The sequence below is a fragment of the Vombatus ursinus genome, unplaced genomic scaffold (assembly GCF_900497805.2).
Source record: "Vombatus ursinus unplaced genomic scaffold, bare-nosed wombat genome assembly UNPS02014786.1, whole genome shotgun sequence".
Classification (NCBI taxonomy): Eukaryota; Metazoa; Chordata; class Mammalia; order Diprotodontia; family Vombatidae; genus Vombatus; species Vombatus ursinus.
This window is the reverse complement of record NW_020954564.1, coordinates 47,005,881-47,030,130: the sequence shown is the minus strand read 5'-3', so window position 1 is coordinate 47,030,130 and position 24,250 is coordinate 47,005,881. Positions and strand designations below refer to the sequence as shown.

Here is a 24,250-nt window from a genome sequence, read left to right as displayed (position 1 = left end):
AGTTTAGATAGTCCCTCAACCATATGAAATCTTTCCTTCCTTCCTTCCTTCCTTCCTTCCTTCTTCTCTCCTTCCCTCCTTCCTTCCCCCCTCTTTTCTTTCCTTCTTTTTTTTTAAATAACAGCATGTGATCTTTTTCATAGCTAAAAAATGTAGTTAAGGGCCTTGACTTGATAATCAGGAAGCCTAGGTTCTCAGCTGGGCCTAACACCTAGCTGGAGGCAGCTGGGCGGTGCAGTGGATAGAACACTAGACTTGGAATTAAGAGGTCCTGAGTTCAAATGCTACCCCAGATACTAGTCTATTAAATCTTAGCAAATGACTTAATCTATCTGCCTCTGTTTCCCCATATGTAAATTGGGGACAATAATAGCACCTGCCTCCCAGGGTTATTTTGAAGATAAAATAAAATATTTGTAATGTGCTTTGCAAACTCTAAAGCACTATGTTGTTGTTGAGTCATGTCTGACTCTTCATGACCCCTTCTGGGGTTTTCTTGGTTAAGATACTGCAATGGTTTGCCACTTCCTCCTCCAGCTCATTTTGCAGATGAGAAAACTGATTTGCCCAGGGTCACAGAGCTAGGAAGTGTTTAAAGCTGGACTTTAAAACTCACAAATATAAGTCTTTCTGACTCCAGGCTGGTGCTCTATCCATTGCACCACCTAGCTGCCCAGCTATTATTATAAGATTACTATTAATAATCCCAAAGTGGACATTCCACCAGCTTTGCCACACTCTGGATTTCAGTTTCTTCATCTGCTAAACGGGGACAATGAGACCTGCAATACTGGTATACTTCACAGAGTTGTTTCAAGGCTCAAATGAGATGTGAGATGGGAAATATGTAAATATGCATGCTAATCATTATTAATTATTGAAAAATCCAGCTTCTCTCTCAGATGCACCAAAGGGGAAGGTGAAAGGTATCCACACCGAAGCCGGAAGAGTCTGAGGGAGTTGAGAGACAAGGAAGGCGGGACACAGACTGGAGGCAGGAGCAGGAAGCCTGAAGAGACAGGGGCCTTTTCCCAGCCAAAGCTCTGGGGGGGGGTAGGTACGGGTAGAAGGGGCCTAGAGACCCAGCCAGTAAAGACAAAAGACAATAATAACTGCTCATGTTTTATATTTACAGAGTGCTTTCATCTCCATGGTCCAGGGGAGTGCAAGGTTGACTACACACACTGTACGGGTGAGGAAAATGAGGCTCAATTACATTCACTTACAAATACTTATTAACTATTCACTATTGTGAAACGAGCCTTGGGCTCAACGCCAGTAATACAAATCCACATACACAGGGTGCTTTACAAAGCCCTATACAAATGCTATAATTGTTGGTTTGGTTATTGTTTACTATTTACAGAGCCTTTTATTCACCTTCTCTCACCTTAACCTCAAAGCTACATCTGGAGGTTCAGGCATCATTGAGCCCAGTTTGAGGAAATTAAGGCCCATAGAGAGGAATATCAAAGTCATGCTGCAAGTAAGTATTAGATCTAGGCTCATAAACCAGGACTCCAGACTCGAAGTTCAGTTCTCTTTTCATTCCTCCAGGCAGTCTCTAACAACAATATTAATGAAGAGCTGTCTACGGATGTTCTTTGCCTCATAATTTCCTCTAGGTCAGGAGGCTGCCTAGACTGGAGGCAGCTTTTGGGGTAATGAAGCAAAGAGGAGTTAGAACAACTCATATTTCTGTCACACTTGAACAGTCAAATAGCATAAGGTAGAGAGGGCAAGGATTGTTATTACCATTTTCCAGATGAAGAAACTGAGGCTCAAGGAAAGGAAGTGACTTGTCCAAGGTCACACAGCTAGGAAATGACAGAGTTGGGATTTGAATTCATTCATTCACTCAACAAACATTTATTAAGCACTTTTTACATGCCAGGTACTATGCTAGGGAAGCAAAGTTAAGTCTCTTGACTCTAAGGCACTCCCTCTTTCCACCAAATCTCCATTTTGGTTCTGAAAGGATTAAGGCTGGCCCAGGAAGGGCTTGGTTCCATTTGTTTGGACCCCTAAATGGTAGAGATGGAGCTGTTGCTGGTTCCTTCCTTTTGCTCTAGATGCCCTAAAAAGGAGAAGGTATGGAAGGGAACACAGCCTTTTTTTCCCTGGTAGCCTGGGGTTCCCAGACTCCAGATTTCATACAAACAAGATTTAGGGGGAGAGTGTGCCCTATATTTGAACCAATATCGAATTTTGCTTCTACTCCAGTCATTAGTCCCAAACCCTGTTACCATCTTGGAGGAGTCAGACCCTCTCACCTCTTCCAGTGTGTTCATCTGAGAGGCCACTTTGTTGATGTAGGCATGGACTTTCATCAGGTCCATACTGTATAATGTCCCTTCCAGGAGGTCGACCATGGACTGGAGCTATAAAGAAAAAAGGCCACAGTTTTCCTCCAAATCTCCAGACTTCACATCCCAGGTCCCTACCTGGGGCCCCAGACTGTGTCGGAAGATAGTAAGCTCCCTGTCAATGGAAGTATGTGAGCAGAAGTTGGATGAACATTTGTTGGGGATGGTTTAGAGAGGATTCACACTCCAGCGAGGGGTTGGACCAGATGGCCTATGACTCAGGAAGCTCTGACAGCAACAAGGGAGAGCTCTACTAAGTATTTCCATCAGTTTCAACTTCTTGGCAACTGGGGCTCCATTGCTGTTGAACTAGGATTAGTTTCCATCAAGAATCTACTTCAACTAGCTGAACAGCTGTCATGGGAAAGAGGGATTTGATTTATTCTGGTTAGCTCCAGGTGCTGGACTGGAAGCAATTGGAGGAAATTATAAGGAGGCGGAGTTCAGTATGAAATAGGAAAGAACTTCCTAACAATTAGAACTCTCCAACATTGGAAAGGCTTGCCTCAAAAGACAATGAGTTCCTCATCACTGGGGATTCAAGCACAGGCTAGATTTTGTAACAGAGAGATATACATTGGGTAGGGGATTGGGCTAGATGACTTCTGAGGTCTACACTTCCCATTCTTGGTCTCTTTGATACTGTGTTTTCCAGAAAAATTGATCTAGTGGAAAGAACATTGGACCAGGACTCGGCAAAACTGGGTTCCAGTCTGGAGTTTGCCACCAACTCACAGTGTGACCCTGAGCAAGTCATTCCTCCATCCTTGAACCATAGTTTCCTTCTCTATAAAATTACATTATTAGACTAAAGTTCCTTCCAGTTTTGGCAAGGTCCCTTCAAGTACTATGTTCTAAAGCACTGTTCAATCCTAACATTCTTCTAAGGTCTCTTCTTATTAACTTAAAGCTATTATACTTTATGTTCTAAGGTCCCCTCCAGCCCTGACATTCTACGTTCTAAGGTCCCCTCCAATGCTCACATTCTATGATCTAAGGACTATATTCTATATTCTAAGGACCTTTCCAGCATTAACAATTTCTAAATTTTAAGGTCCCTTCTAGCCCTCACATTCTGTGTTCTAAGGGGCCTTCTAGCTCACGGTCTATGTTCTCAAGTTCCTTCAGTCTTCATAGTTTGGGTTCTAAGGCCCCTTTCAACCTTCTTTCACCTTTAACAAGTTCCATTCTGGGGTTCCTTCCAAGTCTAACAATTCCTGTTTTAGGATACCTTCTAGCTCTAAGCCTCCTGCTAGCCCTGATGGTCGATGTCTCAAAAGTCCTCCCAGTTCTAACAATTGATGTTCTATAGTCCTTTATGCCCTAACATTCTATGTTGTTTCCTTCCAACCTTAAAATTCTGTTTTAAGGTCCTTTCTAGTCATTGCATTCTATGTTCTAAGAACTATTCTAGTACTGAAAGTCCACATTCTAAGGTTTCTTTTGGCCAACAGTGCATGAGAGTAAAAAAAAAAAAACAACAATCCTTCGCAAGAGCCTAAATCTGGGAGTTTCCTATACTTGGTGGGCTGGGGTACCCTCCTCAGAGCCCACCCCCTGCCTTGAGGCCTTGGGACCGTTGCTGGGGACTCTTACTACTTTCAATTCCCCTCCCTTCTCTTGGTCCTATGCCCCCTTCCTGCCTGGAAAGCTGGCTCCTTCCCATATGTGTTTGATGTTAACTTTGCTTGGTCTGGGAGTAAAAAGGGAAACAGAGCCCACACCCTTTCCCTCATTGACTCCATGTCTCAGGTCTCCTCCCCACACCAAACTGGAAAAATGATTGAGACAAAAAGCACACACCCAGGACATTGTCCTGATTGACCTTTAACTGAAATCACTGCTCCCTTAGAAGGGGGTGGAAGGGCTGGCATGAGAAGCCAAAGGACTTGTAGGGGGAGGTTATCACACAAAACAGCTCTTGTTGGGGGGAGGGACATCAAAGGCCATGACTGCAGAAAGAGTAGCTCCTAACTCCTCTCCTCTCTCCTCTGCCCCCATCCCTGCAAATATTCCATTTCCCCAGCTCTCCCGTATTTTCCAATGGGTTCCCACCCGTCCTTCCACCTTCCTTGATGTATACCTACCCCATCCTACCATTTCTCCAAAGAACCATGCGGGCAACGATTGTTCCTCAGTCCTTCGAACTCTACCCTCACTAATATCTGCCATCTCGTGACATTTGTTTCCCCTTCCAAAGTCTTGGTAAGGCTGCCCTTCTCTGGAAGTCTCCTAAATCTCCAACCTCAATAACATTTATCCCTCCCCTCAACCAATCCACACAGGAAACATGGGTTTGACTCTTATACTTAGGCCCAAAGGGACAGAGCTGATCCTCAGCTCCCTGGCTCAGTTTTCTGAAGCTACAATCTGACTCATCCCTCCCCCCCCACCCCTAAAAAGAGGGCCTGAGATCTAGGACCTGGAGAAACACCCTTACTAAGAGTCTGGAAGGAAGACAGAAGTGAAAAACGGAATTCTGCCAAAACCCTAAACAAAAAGAATGCACAAGTGACTCCCTGGAATTTCTCGGACAGACATTGAAACCCATGTGCTGTTAGTAGATAGAGCAGAAAGGACAATGTACTAGGAGTAAGAAGGCCTGTATTCTGATCCCCAATCTTAATTAACTGTACAGCTCTGGACAAATCTCTTCCTCTCTCTGGGCCTCAGTTTCTTTATCTGTAAAATGAAGGAGTAAGATTAGGTAACCCCTAGAGTTCCATTCTATGTTTTAAGGTCCTATTCCATGTTTTATTTCCTAACATTCCATGTTCTATAGTCTTATTCCAAGTTTAACATTCTGCAGTCAAGGTCCATTTCAGTTTTCATTATGGTTATCCACTCCATATTGTGAGGGTTAGGGACACAGCACCCCCACGATCTGGAAAATCTGTGTAAAATTTTTTGGCCCTCCCTTTGTACCAGAAAAGAAACCTGAATTTTTTCTTCTTCTTTTATGGGGTATTTACAGTACCCTCTTGTAAAATTTGGGTTGATATTCTACAATACCATACATGTATTTTATGCATTTCCGAGTTTCTAAACTTTTTCTGTGTCATTTGCTGGCCTTCGTGTATTGTCTGAAGCTTCCGCCAAACTCCTAAAAAATTCCCATTTAATTTCTTATGCCAACCTGTGATATATTGAAATCACAGTGGGGATTGATTCTACAATTTACTGAGATTAGAGATTAGGGAATTTATTGAGATTGTGACTTTACACTGGAACAGTGACTTGCCATTTTGATTGAGTACGAGAAGTCATGTTTTTTGTGATGACTTACTGCTGAGTATTTGGGGGTTCCCTTTACAGGTCCTGTAATCTCCTGAATCTGGCCCCTGGGCCTGCCTCCCTTCCACCCTTTCCACCACCAGCCACTGTGGCTGCTTCCCTTTCTCTGGAAAGGGAAAGTATCTGCTCAGCCCTACCCCACATACCTTGAAGAGTTCTGGTGCCTGTTTCTTGATCTTTTCCATCTTCCATTCATTCTCGCAGGGGTTGAGAGAGGAAGGTGGTGCAGTACAGGAGCAGCGGCAATCAGTCCCAGAACTCACAGTTTCCACTGTGTAGAAATCCTCCACTCTCATACTCCCACTGCGGACGCGGCTGCAGGCGTCTTTGCTCAGGGGTCTCAGGATGCACTTGCAGCGGCAGTCAGAGCCCTCAGACGTCATCTGAACCTGTTCAGTATCACCAAATACCTGGGCGGGGGGAGTAGCAGAACAGAAGTTCCTGGAGAGAAGGTCCAAAGATAGAGTGGGCACTGGGAGAGAAGTGCCCATTTAACTGATAGGCAGAGTAGGCACATGAGTAATAGGGACCACCAACATTACTGAAGTTGAAGGCTTCTTCCTCTCTTAAGTGGAAAAATTTCCCTTTTATGGGAAGTGAAGGAAGTAACAACTACACCTATTCTGGACCTGATTCTCACCAACAAGAAGGAATTGGCTGCCAAATTAGAAATATTGACCACCTTGTAGGGAAGTCACCACTCACTTCATCTTAAAATCTCTGAGAGAGGAAGAGAGGAGATGCAAGGATAGTCTGACAGGCATTCTAGATTTTCAGAGAATAGATTTCAAAGCATTTGGAGAAAGCTAGGTAGGAGCCCACTGCCAAAAATTCTACAGGGGAAGTCAGTCCAAAGGGGATGGGAAGCTCTCAAGAATGAAGTTCTGAAAACAGAAACAAACAAAAACAACTCCAATGAGGAAGGAAAGAGGGTGTTGTCTATAGCAGGCTTTCTTAAACTTTTTCCATTTACAACCCCTTTTTGCCTGAGAAATTTTTTTTTTTTGCCCGAGAAATTTTTACATGTCCCCAGGTATACAGATACATAAAATAAGTATACAAATCATGATTCTTTGATATATATATAATTTTACCATTTATCAAAGATGAAAGCAAATTTACATATTAATGAGATGGATATGCTTGTTTATTTTTACATAAATAATTAAATCTTGGTGGAATATTTTATACTGAAGGATGTAGAACATCTTCAATGTTTTTCAAAGTTGATTGATATTTTGATTTTATAATCATCAATGTTGATAACGCCACTTCACATAAATACATAGTACAAAATGGCAGAAGTATGTTTAGGGTCATTTCAGAAATTGCTGCAAATTCTGTCCTAATCCCAAGCCAAAATTCAGTTAACGATTTTGTAGGCACACTAAAAATACTGCAGTTCATAACATACAATAGTCTTGAACCTGAGCCGAGGTGTTTCTGGCAGCATTCCTGTTGCATTGTGTAGTGTGACGGCATGCACAGTGCAAAGTGTGCATGTTGTGTGTTCAGAACCAAGGCTGCAGTGAAGTTGCATGATGCAACACAGTCAAGCGCTGCCGGAAACACCTCAGATTCATTACACATTTGATTTTGAATTAATTTTTGGTCAATGTGCGTTCAGAAACCTTTTACTGTTGCCAAATTTTTGGTGACCCTCATATTCAGTTACGCAAACCCATGTTGGGTCGCAATCCACAGTTTAAGAAGTGATGGTCTATAGAGATCAATGTAGACTTTAAGAAGGATATAAAGGTGGTAGGACCAAGGATAGGTAATAGAACCAAAGTGCTCCAGGGTCTTGTAAGAAGAGTGTCAAGAATATAAAAGTTCAGATCAAGCTGACATTGACCATGAGTAGGGCATTTTAGTTCTATTGGGCAAAAGAGAGAGGAAGACTGGGGCAGCTAGATGGTGCAGTGGATACAGCACCAGCTCTGGCATCAGGAAGACCTGAGTTCAAATCTGGCTTCAGACACTTGATACTTATTAGCTCTGTGGCCCTGGGCAAGTCACTTAATCCCCAATTGTTTCACACACACACACAAAAATTAGGACAGCTTTTCATCAAGAGGGTTGGAACAAAGATAAAGGATAATGAAGAAAAGGCAGAACTACTCAACTCATTTCACTTCTCTTTTCTCTGCTAAGAAAAAACGATCCTGGACTAGAAAATGATTAATTAGAGATTGGAGCCCATGTTAAGGAAGGAGATAGCAAGAGAATGCTTGACTGCCCTTGATGAATTTGAGTCACTAGACCTGAATGAACTATATCCCAGGGGACCGAAGGAAGAAGCAGGTATAATTATTGAGCCAGTTGCAGAGATCTTTGAGAGGCTGTGGAGAACAGGATCCATGCTTCAGGACTGAATATGGGCAAATATTCCCATTTCTAAAACCAGGAAAAAAGCAGAGTTTGTCATTTATAGGGCACTGAGCTTGACTTCAGTTCCTGGAAAAATCCTAGAACATACATTAAAGGGAAGGGTTGTGAACATCTGGAAAGGGAAGCAGTGATGAGAATGAGACTGTGTGAATTCCCCAAGAACAAGTCTCAGCCGACCAGACTCATATGCTAACAGCATAGTACAGAGGGAAAGCACAAGATCTGCCGTTGTCTACTGGAATGAATGGGAGCAGTTTTCTCTTCTGTAAAATGAGGGAGTGGTTGATGGCTGAGGTTTCTTCCTGCTTTAAACCTATGATCCTGTGATTATAGCAGGCAGCTAGGTGGTGCAGTAGATAGAACACCGAGTCTACAGTCAGGAAGACTTGAATTCAAATCTAGCCTCAGAGGCTCACTGACTGTTTGACCCTGAGCAAGTCATGTACCTTATGTTTGCCTCAGTTTTCTCAACTGTAAAATGGAGAACATAATAGCACCTAACTCCTATAGTCATTGTGGGAATCACATGAAACAATATTTGTAAAGCACTTAGCATAGTGCCTGGCACATAGCAGGGACTTAATAAATACTTGCTTTCTTCCTATGATCCCTCCTTTTTCTTTTTTTTTTTTTTGGACAGGGTTGCTTGATTGATACATTATGGAAATGTTGTAGACATTGTAGACTTGATTTCAGCAAGCATTTGGCAATGTCTCTCATGCTAACCTTGTGGACAAGATGAAGACTTGTGGGCTATACAAGAGAACAGTCTGGTGGATTCAGATGTAGTTGAATAAGTCCTAAAGATTTCAGAGGTAGGAGAGGGAAGGGTGCAAGGCTCTGAGCTAAGTACTTTACAAATATTATTTCATTTGATCCTCTTAATTTTGTGAGGTAGGTAGTTATTATTCCCATTTTACAGCTGAGGAAACTGAGGCAGACAGTGCTTAAGTGATTTGCCCAGAATCACACAGCTAAGTATCTGTCTGAGGCTGGATTTGCACTCAGGCCTCCCTGACTCTAAGCTCATCACTCTATCCATTGATCTACCTAGCTGTCCCAAGGTAGATATCAACTTGGAAGAAGGTCTTCAGTGAAGACTACCCCAAAGTTCTGTTCTGGGTTTTGTGCTTATTTGATCTTGTTATAAATAACTTAGATAATGGTATCAGATTTGCATATGGAATAAAACTTGTGGGGATAGCTAACTGAATGATGGAGCCAGGATCCCAAAAGACCTCCATGGGCTAGAAAAATTGAGTGAGTCAAATAAGATGAAATTTAATAGTGGTAAGTATAAAGTCCTCTCAGGTTAACACTCAGGTTAACAAAAAAAAGTCCTGGTTCTTGTGAAGATCTGGAGGTCTTAGTGGACTGCAAGTTCAGTTCAACATGACAGTCAGAAAATTTAATTCAACCTTAGGTTGGATGATTTTGGCAATGACAACTTTACTGTTGTTCTTTACCTTGATCAGAACCCATCTGGAAGGTTGTGCTTAGTTCTGCCTACCATGTTTGAAAAAGGAGAGTAATAACCCCATTGCCTAGCAGAAAAAACGTGAGAAAGAGAAAGAGAAAGGAGAGTAATGAGCTAGAGAGGGCCCAGAGGAAGGCAATCTGGATGGTGAGGAACTTCAGGATCATGCTATGTGAAGAATGTTGGAAGGAACCAAAACATTTAGCTTGGAGAAGATTTGAAGGACTGAGAGGAGGACCATGATAGTTACCTTTAAATAAAGTGTCATATGGAAGAAAGATTAGACTTCTGCTTTATACTATCACAAAATGAGAATAACTACAAGTAATCTGAGCATTCCCAGATAAGAAGACATAAAGGAATAAAGAGAAGGGCCCTGCAATGAGATTCAGGAGGCATGGTGTTGAGCCCTGGTTCTGATACATAGTAGTTGTGGTCTTGTACAAGTAATAGAAGTAAGAACTGGGAGGGTCCTTAAAGGTTCTCTCAGAGGTGAGGAACCTGTGGCCTGAATTCAGTCAAAGGACCTCACTTGAGGACCTAGAGAGCCACATGTGGCCTTGAAGCCAAAGGTTCCCCACCTCCTAGTCTGTCCTTCTCCATTTAAAGATGAGGAATCCCAAGGCCAGAGGCAGTAAGCAGTAGAGTCAGGATTTGAACTCAGACCCTTTGACTCCAAAAGCAGTGCTGGTGCCTTAACCCTTCTGGGTCTTAGGTTCATCTTTAGATAAATGGGAATAATAATCCTCATACCTCTTATTACCGGGTTGCTATGAAAAAAGTACTCTGTAAAGTTAGGAGGCAACGTGTTGAAATGAAAAGTACACTGGATTTGAATCCCAGCTCTGTTACCTGAGTGATACTTGCCTTCTCTGGGCCTCAGTTTCCCCTTCTGTAAAATCAGAGGGTTGGGCTAGATCTCTCTAAGATCTTTTCCAGCTCTAAATCCTATGATTCTGTGAACTGTAAAGGACTAGAGAAATGTGAGCTATTAACAGGAAAATCACTTCCACTTTCCATCTTTAGTTCTTCATCTGCAAAATGGGGACAATAATATTTGCATTGCCTACCTCATAAAAGTTACTATAAAAAGAGTACTTTGTAATCAAATACAGAAATATGGGCTTATTGCTTTCATGATTTGTTTTGGATTTCCAATTTTGTAGTGGTGGTGATTAGGTTAGCGTTCATCTTTTAAAAAACTGCTTTTCTTATAGTCTTATTTCTTCAGAATCTTGATCCCTGAACTTGAGTCTTCTCTTTCCCTTTTCTGGGGGTTTTTGAAAGGGAAGGCCAGCAATAAAGGTCCAACTCTAACCTCACAATCCTGTGGAGAAGACAGACCAGTCCTGAGCAGGGAGCTCTGGGACTGCTGGAGGAAGTTTTTGGTAACAAGGACACTTTCCTGGCAAAACTTACTTTTGAAGTTGCCAGGTAATTATCTCCTACCTGTTAATGGTTAACACCAGGCCAGGATGAGGGCTTGGTGTTTGCTGCATTCCACAGCCCCATGCCATTTGTGGGAGGAGTTTCCAAATGCTAATTCCATCTAATCAATCATAAAATCGTATATGCTACCTGGGTTGGAAGCGACATTAGAACATGGATTGTTAAAACAAAGAAGTTCGAATATTAGAATGAAAAGGGACCTTAGACACAGAATCTTAGATAGGGCCTTTGAACACTGAGGGTCAGAAATGGAAGGGGTCTTTAAAACACACAATGTTAGAGCTAGAAAATATATTAGAACACAAAATATTAGAGCAGAGTTGATAGAGACCTTAGACTTCACTAGTTTAACCCCCTAATTTGAGTTAAGAAAACAGAAATCAGTAAAATGAGGCCCTGTGAGGGCTATGAATCCTGCCCACATCACACGGATGATTAGTGGCACAGCCAGACCAGAATCCAGGTCCTTTGCCTCTAGCTCTCTGCACTAAATGGGGCTGCTTCTCAACCCTGGAAAATCACCCCCAAGGGTCTCCAGACTCTCAGAGAGTTCGTGTCCTGCTGGCCTCTAGGTTCCCTGCTTCTGCCCACTCACAATCCCAGCCTGTGCTTCTCTGGCCTGGTCTGATGGTGCCCTAGCAAAAGGGGAGCTGACAGAAATTGGGTGTGGGGGACTTAACTGGAGCCTCCCCCATTACTGGGCAGGAAAAGCTGTTTAGCTCATCTGCCCAAGCAGCGACCATCTGCTACATTCTTTCCCTCAGTGATGAGGTGCAACGTCCTATGTGGTGCAGGGAGGTTGGCAAAGCTTACTCAGGCCCACTGGTGGGTCAGTTTTCAAGCTGGCCTGGAAATAGCCTTTGGCAACAATCCTGGGTTTGGTCCAGGAGGGGAGCCCCTCCTCACCCCACCCCAAGCCAAGTCCTACCCAGCTGGCTCCTGCCTCCCATCCCCCACCCAACTCCTGTTCCCTCCTACCACCCATCTTTTCACTTTTCTAAAGACAAAACCCTGTGCATACTTGGAGGTGGAGCTGACTCTGAATTCCTTCCTCTCCTCCACTAACTTACACAATGAAGGAAGATTCCTAATAACTGAATGTTAGAACTCGATGGAATCTCAAAACATAGAATGTTGGAACACAGAACATAGAGGGGCTGGAAGGAACCTCAGAACATAGAATGTTAGACTCTAGAACAAAGAGTGTGAGTTGGCAGTGACCTTAGGGGTCTATCTTCTTTGTCCAACCCCTTTATTTTAAAGAAGAGAGAGACCCAGAGAGAGAAAGCAACTTTCCCAAAGTTAGAGCCGAACCGAGGCAGAGCTAAGATTAGAACCCAGTTCTCTTGCCTCTCATATCAGGGCTCATTCCCGACACCACTCTGTAAAGGGCCAAGAGAGCTTTTAAATGACTGTGTTCCAGACATCCTGGGGAGTCTTTTGGTGACTCTTTACAACTGGCTGTTTTTCTTAATCCTGTCCTCCCCCTAGGCAAACCTGGAAAATATGTTTCTTCAAGTCCTGATCTCCCTGGTTCCCACTCTCCTCTTTTACTCCCACCCTTCTGCTACCTCTGAAACAAAACTCCTCACTGCCCACATAGACGGCTGCTGTCCTCATTTTCTTGGTAGTTTTTATATAAACATGACTCTGAATGCTTACAAGTAGTTCACAATAGAATCCAAAAACCATCAGGGGGAAAATTAGTGGTTTTACTGAAAATGAGTCAATTAGATTCTAAGATGGATCAAATTCTGCACGGACCATTAGTGCCAAAGAAAGTTGCTATTCTCCCTTTCTATCCCTTTGTATTTCTTCTCCAACCCCTCACCTCCTTCCATTAGGATAGCCTGCCACCTACTTGGAAGGTGATTCTGTCCTTCTAAAAGCCTGAAAATCTGGCCTCTGGAGCTCTTACTTGAGACAGTATAGTTACTTTAACATTAAGCAATGGGGCCTAATTTACATATAATGCAAATCACCTAATTGTGGACATACCTCCCCAGTCAGTTCCAGTCTTTTTGGTCTTGTCTCTCTCACTCCACCCGCTGCATGCTAAATTTGGGGTCAGTTGGCATGAGTCCTAACCCTCATACTTACTAGCTCAGCAATTCATGTAACCTCTTTGACCCTCAGTTTCCTCATCTGCAAAGTAGAGAAAATAATCTTTACTTCCTACCTACCTCAGAGGGATGCTGGGAAAAAATGTTTTGTACATCTTACAACACTACAGAAATGTGCACTCTCTGTAAAGTGATGTGGTTGGACTAAGGTTAAGAGTTATTAACCTGGGTCCTCTGAACTTATTTTTTATATTTTGATAACCATATTTCAATATACTTGGTTTCGGGGGGCAGCTAGGTGGCTAAGTGGATAGAGGACAGGCCCTGGAGTCAGGAGGACCTGAGTTCAAATCTGGCCTCAGATACATAACACTTACTAACTGTGTGACCTGGGGCAAGTCACTTAACCCCACTGCTTAACCAAATTAAATATATATATATATACATATATGTATACTTGGTTTCCTTTGTAATTCTGTGTTTTATTTATTCTTAAATTTCTATTTTTTTTAACCAAATGAGATAACATTTGTAAATTTAGCACAGTGACTGGCACATGATTGGCTCTTAATAAATGCTTACTCCCGTCCACTTTATTTTATGCATTTAAAAACACTATTCTGAGAAAGGGTCCACAGGCTTTACCAGACTGGCAAAGGAATACATGACACAAATAGGTTAATAACCCTGGACTAGAGGATCTCTAAGGTTCTTTCCAACTCTCAGTCTTTTAGTCTTCCTATCACTTCTCTTACTACTCTTCCTTCTCCTCCTCCTCCTATTACTCCTACTACTATTCCTTCTCCTCCTTCTATTCTTCTGCTTCCTCCTCCACTCCCTACTCCTATTAATACTACTGTTCCTACTCTTCACCACCCCTATTCCCCCACATTCCTCCCCCTATTACTACTCCCTGGGAGATCTCATCTACTCTCAATGCTCCAAATATCTACCTTCCAACCACTCTTCAATCTACTTCACCAATTCCTTTTCTTTCTCCTGCTTCCTAAGTACAAGTTCACAGTTCCATAGCTTTGGAACTGGAAGGGAACTTAAAGGTCATCTAAGTCCTTCCCCTCATTTTATAGATGAGGAAGCTGAGGCTGAGAGGGGTTAAGTGATTTCCAAGGTAAGGGACAGATCTGTGATTTGAACCCAGATTCTCTGACTCCAATCCAGCGATCTCAAATGCAACCTTCTACGAGAATCCTTTCCTCATCCCTAAACTGCTAGAGGTATCCTTCCCCGAACTACGTTATTATACAACATATTCATTTTGAATATATTTTGGATATGCTTATATAAGTCAAGTTGTCTCCCACCTCTGGAATAAGCTCCTGGAGGAACGCTTAGCAGAGTGCCTGGCACACAGCAGGTGTTTAATAAACACTTGTTGATCGATTGCACCCTGCTGAGCCCTAACACTCTCTCAGACTCTCTTCTTTCTCTATACTCTCTCCCTTTGTAGTCTAATTCACTTCCATGGGTTCAATGATTGCTTCTATTTAAATTAGTTCCAGTTTTATATTTCTGGTCTTGATGTCCTTTCTGAGACTTACATCTATGTGTTGAACTGATTGCTGAATATATCCAACTAATTGTCCTACTGGCACTTCAAACTTAACATATTTCCACCTGATTTCATCATTTCCTGTCCCCTCTCATCTGTTTCTCCCCATGACTTCTCTATTTCTATTCACGACAGCACCACCTGTATTTGGTCACTCAGGCTAGAAACCTTCATGTTGACTTTTCCCCACCTCATGCCTCCACATTCAATCAGGTGCCAACCCATCTTGAAGGTTCCTTCAAAAAAATCTCTTCTAACCCTTTTTCTCCTCTTCTTTACTTCCACTATTATAACCCAAGTTCTGCCATAGTGGAAAGAGCAGCGACTCTGAAATCAGAAAACGGGTTCAAATCCCATTTCTGACAATACTACTTGGATGACTTTGGGCAAATGACTTAAGCTCCTTGAGCCTCAGTTTCCTGATCTGTAAAATGATGGGTAGATGTGATGATCTCTGAGATCCCTTTCTGGTCTAGATTTATGTTATTATAACAAAGTGATCTCCCTCTTTATTCTTTCAATTCATTCTTCATACAGCTTTAAGTAATAGAACCAGTCTCCGAGTCTTCTGGCTCTAAATCCAGTCCTCTTTTCATTATACCACACTGCTTCCAGGCTCAAGGCACAGAGCTGACTATGCTTTTAAAAAACCCCATGCCTCCTCACTGCCCACACACCTCAGCCCATTATAGAATGCTGTCCACCCAAATCTCTAGCCTTATTTCCCATTACTTCTCCAGTCTAAATGAACTATCCAGTCCAGTCAATATTTTCCTTATTTTCTCTGCCAAGGAGAACAAAAATGGTTAACAGGGAGTTGAACCTAAGATAAATGAGGAGATAGTTAAGCTTGATGAGTACCAGTCACCTGACTTGAATGAAGTAGATCCCAAACTACTAAAAGAACAATCAGATGCCACTATTGAGTAATTGTCAGTGATCTTTGAAAGACTGTGGAAAATGGGATAGGTCCCACAGGACTAGAGAAGGGCAAACACTGCTCTAATTTTCTAAAAAAGGGAAGACAGTAGAGTCTGAAAACTATAGAATCGCACCTCTTTTCTGTGCAGAGGTGGGGAGCCGTAAGTCTTGGACCCTACAGATAACTGAAGCTTGATTTCAATTCCTGGAAAAATTCTAGAACATATTATTGAAAGGATGATTTGTTAACATCTAGGAAGGGAAACAATGATGGCCATGCTCTTTAAAAAAAAGGTCATGACATACAAATCTCATTTCTTTTTTTTTTTTTACTGGGTTCAAAGACTGCTAGATCAGGGTATTATGGCAACAATTTTTTTTTTTTTGCTAGATTTCAACAGTGCACTTGACAATGTCTCTCATGCTATCCTTATAGACAAGATGCAGAGATATAGGCTAGAGGAGAGTACAGTTAGATGGATTCAGAGCTGGTTCAATGACTGGTCTTAAAGAGTCTTCATTCATGGGTAGATGTCAATTTGAAAGGAGGTCCCTCATGTAATACCCCACAGGCCTATCCTGGGCCCTATGCTGTTTAATATTACTATAAACAACTTGGATGACAGCATAGATGGCATGCTAATAAAATCTGCATATGACACAAACCTTGGCAAGATAGCCAATATATTGGATGACAGAACCAAAATCTAAAAAGACCTCCATAAGATGAAATTTAATAAAATAAATACAAAGTTCCCCACTTGGAATTTTTAAAAAATCAATTCCAGAAATCCACATATATAGCAGGGGACATATGGTGGTTAGACAACAGTGAAAAAGGTCTGGGGGTTTTAATGGATTGCAAATTCAATGTGAGTCAGCAGTACAACATGTCAGCCAAAAAAGCAATGAGATCTTGGGCTTTATCAAGCTGTTTTTGAAGTATCTTGTCCATAAATTGGGAAAAGGCCAAATTCTTTGCCTCGGTCAGATCACTTCTAAAGTAGTATATTCAGTTCTGGGTACTACATTTAAGAAACTACTTCACTGACCTGGAGAAGTTGCAGAGTAGTGAAACCAGGAGGGTGAGGAACCTTTTGACCATGTCATAGAAGGAATGACATTGAGTGAACTGAAGATATTGAGTCTAGAGAAGAGAAGAGTTGGCAAGATAGGTAACGTTAAGTATTTGACAGGCTGTCAAATGGAAGAGAGAGTCCAGGGGTGGGGAACCTGTGGCCTTGAGGCCACACGTGTCCTTCTAGGTCCTCGGGTGAGGCTTTTTGACTGAGTCCAACTTATACAGAACAAATCTTTTTAGAAAAGGGATTTGTTCTGTGAAGTTTGGGTTCAGTCAAAGGGACCCACTTAAGGACCTAGAGGGCCACATGTGGCCTCAAGGCTGAAGGTTCCCCACCCCCGGATTACACATGCTCTTAACCTCAACTGGCTGAACTAGGAGCAATGTTGTAGACAGGCAGTTTTGGGCTTGATGTAAGAAAAAGTTTCTTAATAAGTTACAGTTAACACAGTGCCTAGCACATAGTAAATACTTCATAAATGCTTACTGATTGATTGATCAGTAACTACTGTGCTAGGCACTAGCGATATAAATACGTTTAAAGAAAGAATCCCTACTAGCAAAGCTTGAGAAGGCACCTCACTCCCCCAGTGCAGAGGTGAGGAGCTATGGGTCTGGGGCCCTACAGACAGCTCAAGACCGTTTGGATGGGTTGCTTAGTTTCACTGACCCGTTTTTTTCCTCTTTCTCTTTCTGTTATTCTTTGTTGTTAGGGATCCTTCTTTTGGAAGACAAAAGGGGAAAGGATACATTTGGAAATGTATCTGATGTAAAAAACAAAAAATATCAATAAAAATGTTTGAAAAAAATTACAGCCAACCTCAAATGGAATGGCCTACCTTGGGAGATAGCCAGAGGTCTGTCACTAGAGGTCTTTAGGTCAAACCTGGATGAATACTTGTTGGACATTGTATGAGGGATTCCTGGACAGCTAGAGATGAGACTGATTGGTCTCTAAAGTTCCTTCTAATGCTGAGATTCTACAATTCTGTCACGGAAAAAATGCCTCTCCATTTTGGTACCCAGTGTTTATTCCCAAAAATGCCTGCCATTTTCTTCTTTTGCTTATCGGAATCCTAGCCATCTTTCAACTCATTCAATTACCTCCCTTCCTCCAGGAAACTTTCTCTAACGACTATAGCTCACAGGATTTTGTCCTTTCTCTACACTCCTATGTGACACAGCTGGTCTGTGTCATTCAGTTGGCACTTAAAACTCAACAAACAAATCTTTCTCTCTGCTCTATACAGAGCACTGCTCTCAGTGGATGAAGAAGAGACAAAGTTTAGGTTAACTCTATCGCTGTCCTCATTGGGCTTACATTCTAATTGAGGAGTGATATAAATTAGAGAATAATGGAAAGAGCATTGGACCTGGATTCAAACCCCAGCTCTATTATTTACTAGTTGTGTAATGTTGGGGAAATCACTTCCCTCTTTGGGCCTCAGTTTCCCCATGTGGAGGATTAAATGATCTCTATAATCTTTTCTAGCTCCCGTGATTTTCTTTGTCCTGTCTGTAGATTATAAGCTCCATGACGAGAGGGACAGACCTGAAATAGACCTAGTGTGCAATCTATAAATGCTATTGGATGATTGATTGTCAAAGTTCAATCCATGTTACAATACATTAAGCACAAAGATATCCTCACCCATCTCCTGTGTCAGGCTAGATCCACTTAGAATGGGAAAATTACTGGTTGGGTTCTCCTGTCAAGCCTGTAGGACTTGAAAATCTCCAGGTCTTAGTTGCTGGCTGATACGAACACATTTAGTTCTCTTCCTTTGAAGCAAAGTCAGAATCAAAGCTATTTCCTAACAGCGTTTGATGGAGGAGTATAATGTCTGTCTGTCAGTCAAAGGAAATGCTGAGCTATATGGCTCCTCCTCAACTGGAGCCAGTATCTGGAGTTTGCCGGCAGCCAGGGTGTCTGTCCCCTACTTTATCTTCATCCTCACCTTCAACTACCCTCCCAGGGCAAAGTTTTTCCAGACTGGAAATCAGGGTCAATCTTATTGTCTGCCAAAAACTCGAATTTAGGCTCTGTGACCCCTCCCCCCAACCAATCAATTCCTCCTTCCTTCCCACCTCTGCATGAAAGAACTTCCAACTTTCTCAGTCTAACTGGCTGTCTGCCCTTTATTGTCTTTTCTATCTCTTTCCTGGCTTGCTTCTTTTTCAGGTTTCCCTCTCTTCCTGTCTCCCTGGCATCTCCATCTTTCCAGTCTCTCTCCTCCCCTTCTTTCTTTTCTCTCCCTCTCTTTATCCTATTCCTCCTCTGTCTCTACCCTCACCTCCACCCCCATCATTTCCCACATTCTGAAATCTTCAATCTCACATGAGGGTCACATAGTACACATTTGTGGCCAATAAACCACATCTAGTCCCCATTCCTCTTTAGGCTGGGGCATGTGCAGGGCTTCAGGGGCTTTGAGGAGTACAGGGTTAGGAAGACCTTGCTAGAAGTATGACTAGGTTCTCAGGATCAAAGGATTTCGAGTTGAGAGGGAATTTAGAGATCATCTAATCCAGCCCCTCATTTTAAGGATCAGGAAACTGTGGTCTAGAGGGGAGGAGGACTTGACCATGATCACAAAGGTAGTATAAATGGCACAATCAACATTTAAACCCAGGCTTCTGACTCTAAACCCAATGCTCCTACTAACTACTTCACAGTGTGAGGGAGAAGTGGGGAAAAAGACTAAATGAGAGGTGAACCTAAGAAGAACAGAAGCCAACAGTGGGGAGAAGCCTTCCAGAGGTAGAGAGACCCAGAAAGATTATCAGAGAGAGAGAAACTGAAAAATGGGACTATTCCTTTGGTGTATGGAGGAATCCCAGAAGTGTTTTCAGAGGCAAGGTTTCCAGTAGGGGGCAAAGACCTAATGGTGGGAGTTGTTAGAAAGAAAGGAATCCCTAGACTAAGAAACTCCTCAGTGGAGCCCTGGGAGAAACCCCAAAGAGAGGCTCCCAGAGCAAAGAAGGCCCCTATTGGTGTGGGAAGGAGAGGTAGAAGGGTCCCTAGGGGTAGGTGGAAGAGGAACCTCAGAGGAATTAACAGGCAGAGTGATAGGTATTCCTGAAGCAAAGGTGGCCTCATAAAGGGGGTCTTGGAGGAGAGGGTCACTATTCGGGGTGAAAAGGGGCACCACCTCCCTGGGGTAGAGGTAAGAGATCCCACAAGAAGATCCCACATGCTCTGAGCCTGCCCTAACTCTGGCCCTGGCACTCATGGTCAGAAGTGTGGGGGGAAGTGGTTGAGGGGGGTGAGGGGTGACAGCTGCAAAGAGCTTTTCCTGCTCCAGCTCGTCCTGTTTCCAATTACACCCCCGGGCGGAAACTCCACAAGTCAAAGAAGAGCCACCTAAGCCCAGGAGGCCATCAGGGCCTGAAACATGTGAGCAGAATCAGCCCTACCCGATGATGGGGGAAGGGTCTGAGCCAGGGCCACCTCCTGCCAGCTTCCTCCCCAGCCCCACCTGCTCCCCAGGGACCCCAGGGTCAGCCTGGAATTGAATGAAGCCTGGCATGCCTGGGGCTGAGAGCTCCCCTGCCTTGTTACCAGCTGCTTCCTTCTCTCCCACCCCCAGTGTGCTGTTGGTTATTTCAGTAGGGGCCTCCTTCCTCAGGCCTCTCACACCCAGTTATCACCAGCTAAAAGGAGGCTTCCTCCACCCCTAACCCCAGTTCATTGGTCTAACAGAGGACACGGATCAGCCACAGCTCCCTGCCCTACCCCAACCCCTAACCCACGCAGAAACCTACACCTGCTAGCACCTGCTAGGAGTCTAATCTGCAGAGGAGACTAGATTCATAGGAGATGAAGGCTATGAGAAATCATGGGATCACAGAGTAAGAGCTGGAAGAGGCCTCAGAGGCCATTCAGACCAACCCCCTCAATTTAGAGATGAGAAAACTAGAGAGGTCAAGTGACTTTCCCAATATCACATAGGTAGTAAGTGGCAGAACAAGGATTTGAACCCGGGACTGTCTGATGCTAAATTCAATGTGCCTTTCATGATATGCTTTTAGAGCAGAGAATGTTAGAATGTAAAATGTTAAAGCTGGAAATGACCTCACAACACAAAATGTTATAGAACACAGAACAACACCAAAAGGGACTCTGACTCCATTTGGGGTTTTCTTGGCAAAGATACTAGAGAGGTGTGACATTTCCTTCTCCAGCTCATTTTTACAGGTGAGGAAAATGAGGCAAACAGGGTTAAGGGACTTGCTCAGGGTCATACAGCTAGTAATTGTCGGAGGCCACATTTGAACTCAAAAGATGGGTTTTCCTGACTCTAAGACCAGCACTCTATCCACTGCACCACCTAGCTGCTCCCATCTAGTTGAACACACCTTTGGATTTAGAGTTGAGTTGAAGGAACCTTAGAGATTTCTTAGTCCGACCCTGTTATTTTGCAGACAAAGAAACAGGTGAAAGAGGTGAAAGTGACTTGTTAATGGTTATTTCACAACAAATAAATAGCAGAGCCGAGATCTGTACCTAGGTTTCTTTAACCCACATGTGGCCTGGAGGCTGCAGGTCCCCCCCCCCCCCCCCCCCCCCCCCCCCCCCCCCCCCCCCCCCCCCCCCCCCCCCCCCCCCCGTCCTATCCCCTAGGGCTTTCAGCAAAAAAAGAAAGACAAATTGGAAACTCAACTTGTATTTTTCCCAGCAAGGACAGATTTGGATCATGGTAACCAGAGTGCCTCTTCCTATGGAGTGAAGATTCCTGTCTTTAGATGGTAGAGATGCCTGGCTCCCCAAACACTCACTCACCACAGCAGCTTCAGCCACAAAAATCGTCCACCTGGGACCAAGCTGTTTTGTTTGTGATTTCTTAATTTTTTTTTTAAAAAGAAAGTGATATTTAGCTAACACAGCATATTTGGATTTTCATCTTTTCTGCTTTCAATTTAAATTCTTCTGCCACAAGCCCACACAACCTCCTGCTCTGTTTAGAGAGACCTTAGAGGATGAAGGAGAAAAAAATAACAAGATGATATTTGCTTCCTGTATCTATGACAAAGTGAATTAGTAGAAATAGCTGATTCAGGAGACCTGGATATGGCCACTAACCAAGGGCAAGGCACAGACTCAGAAAGATTTAAAAGAGACCTTAGACTATAGAATGTTAGGACACTGAACATTCTAGTCCATTCTTATTATTTTACAGTTGGGAAAACTGAGGTAGAGAGAAGTGAAATGATTTGTCCAGAGTCACCTAGCAAGTTAATGGTAGATCTGGGAAGGGTTTTTTTTTTTTACCCTCATATATAGAAACCATGTTTTCCTCCTCCAAATCCAACCAACCCTCCAAGTTCAACCTAGCTCAAAGACCTCCGTTTCTCTTCTGCTTAGCCTAGGTAGCCAGAACAGGAAAGGGCAGGAATTTGGAAGAGACAGATTTAAACTGACATTCAACAACTTGATCTTTAGGACAATAAAAGGGGCTGTCTGACTAGAAGACATCAATGGAAGGGTGGACAACTACTTGTTGAAGGTGTTTTAAAGGAGATTCTTAGTCAGATAAAAGCTGGACTAGATGACCCCTGAGGTCCCTTCCCATCCTGAGATTCTTTGATACTTAACATTCTAGCACTCATGGTTTTCGGTCTATGTCCTAACATTAGGGGCAGCTGGGTAGTATAGAGGACAGAGCACTGGATCTGGAGTTAGGAACATCTAAGTGCAAATCCTGCCTCAGATGCTTACTAGTTATGTGAACTTGGACAAGTGTCTTGATTACTATCTGCCTCAGTTTCCTCACCTGTAAAATAGAAATAATAATAGCATTTCCCTCCCAGGGTAGCTGTGAGGATAAAATGCAGTAATATTTGTAAGAATTTTTAAAGTACTATATGAATGTTAACTATTATTATATTCTAGGTTCCTTTTCAACTCTTCTGGAAATTAAGTGAAATTGATATTTTCGGGGGACCTGAGCTAACTCACCTGGCATCTAGGAGTCAGAGGAAAGATATGTAAGAAAAAGCACAGGGGACTCCAGTCCCATCTGGAAGTCTTTTTCCCTCCTCCCCCAGGAATGGCTCCATGGTCAATGAAAAAGAGATACTTCACTGCAGGTTATCATTCACTGCAGGCAGGCATTTGTACCACTTTTTATAAGTTACACTTTCCTGGTGAAAACCCCACCAGAGGCTTTAGGTGAACTAGCTGCAATTGCGGAAGACAGTCCTGCCTCCTTTTTCTTTCTATGCTCAGACAATGTTTTTGCCCTTTCCTGCCTCATTCCCTTTCACTGAATTACCAGGGTCAATAGATGGATCTTTCTCCCTCCACCCCCTTCTATTGGAGATCTAGTAGCTTAAGAAGGGTCTTGCAGAATCAGAATGTAAGAGAGCTGGAAAAGTTCTTAAAATGCAAAATGTTCTAACATAGAATGTAAGAACTTAGGACAAAGAATATTTGAGTTAGAAAGGATCTTGGAGGTCATCTGATCCAAGTTCCTTATTTTATAGATTGGAAGGAAAAACAGCTCTGGTCTCAGACCCTGAACGCATCCTAATGTTGTATTATTTACATTAACTTAGTAAGAGTTTAAATTGATTGAGGTGTGCTGGGCAGGGTGATACTAAGCAGAAAAAGCACTGGTCAAAATGTCCCCTTTCCAGGGTTCTACCCCCTTTCCCAGGCCCCAGCCAAGAGTACTCCCTCCCAAGAATACTCTCCCTCTGCCAGGACCATAGCATTCCTTCTCCCGGTCACAGCACCACCCCAATTCAACACTAAGAAGCCACAGGGTTAGTTCCCCCCCTGGGGATAACTGGCAAGAGATCTCTTAGCAGAGTACCAGTAGAAAAGAGTCGTTCCAGGGCCATAGGGCTTTAGCACAGTACTAAGGCAAGTCATTTTCCCTTTCTGAACCTTAGTTTCCTCATCTTTAAAACTGGAGCAATACAGTGTTGCCTTCTAAGGTCTTTTCAAGCTCTGACATTCTATGTTCTAACATTCTAAGTCCCAGGGTCTCACTTAACTCTGACATTCTGTGTTCTAAGGTTCCTTCCAACCCTGACATTCTACGTTCCAAGATCCTTTCAAGTCTTGACATCCTAGGGTTCTAAAGACACAAGGATGAAGGGAGCCGGTGTGAGCAAAGGAGTCACTTCCCCTGGGCTCCCTAGGACTTACCTTGCTGTTGGCCCTAACTGAGGCGACGTAGAGCACCAGTGGCAACCAGAGCAGTCCGCGTCGGGCCATGGCTAGGGCTGGACAGGCTGGACAAGAGGGACGAGCGGCTGGGCTGGGCTCAACTCGCAGTTAAGTCCCTGAAGCTCCCGCCGCTCTTTCTGACCGCCCCGCCCTAGCCTGCCAGGCTTGTGTAGGGTCTGGACCAGGGGGTGGGGCCGAAGTGGCCAGCCCCACCCCCCTCATTCACTTACCCCTGGGACCGTGGGTTGGGCCCCGGCCGCCGCCCCGCCCCGCCTATCCCTCCGGCCCCCAATCCTCGGTCCTGGGACTTTCCCATGCGCAGAGTGGTTTGTTTGAACTTGCGTTTCCCCAACTGAGCACGTGTTTATTTAAAGAAAAAAAATTGAAGTGTATTAAAAGCATTTGGTTTGGAGAATTTCACAACCTGGAGACAACTGGAGACACTGGGGTGGGGTGTCAAA

At 43.4% G+C, this 24,250-nt stretch overlaps 1 protein-coding gene across 1 annotated transcript in view; it reads right to left on the bottom strand.

Annotated features, from left to right (window-relative positions):
• The window catches only part of LOC114047377 (olfactomedin-like protein 2A), a 46,321-nt gene extending 22,412 nt beyond the window's left edge, over window positions 1-23,909 (bottom strand). The window contains exons 1-3 of the mRNA XM_027868202.1: window positions 23,769-23,909; window positions 5,807-6,070; window positions 2,274-2,381 (exon numbers count right to left, since the gene is read on the bottom strand). Of these exons, the coding sequence (XP_027724003.1) occupies window positions 2,274-2,381; window positions 5,807-6,070; window positions 23,769-23,837 (441 nt within the window). The 5' untranslated portion in view covers window positions 23,838-23,909. The remainder of the gene's footprint in view (window positions 1-2,273; window positions 2,382-5,806; window positions 6,071-23,768) is intronic.
• Between the last annotated feature and the right edge of the window lie 341 nt (window positions 23,910-24,250).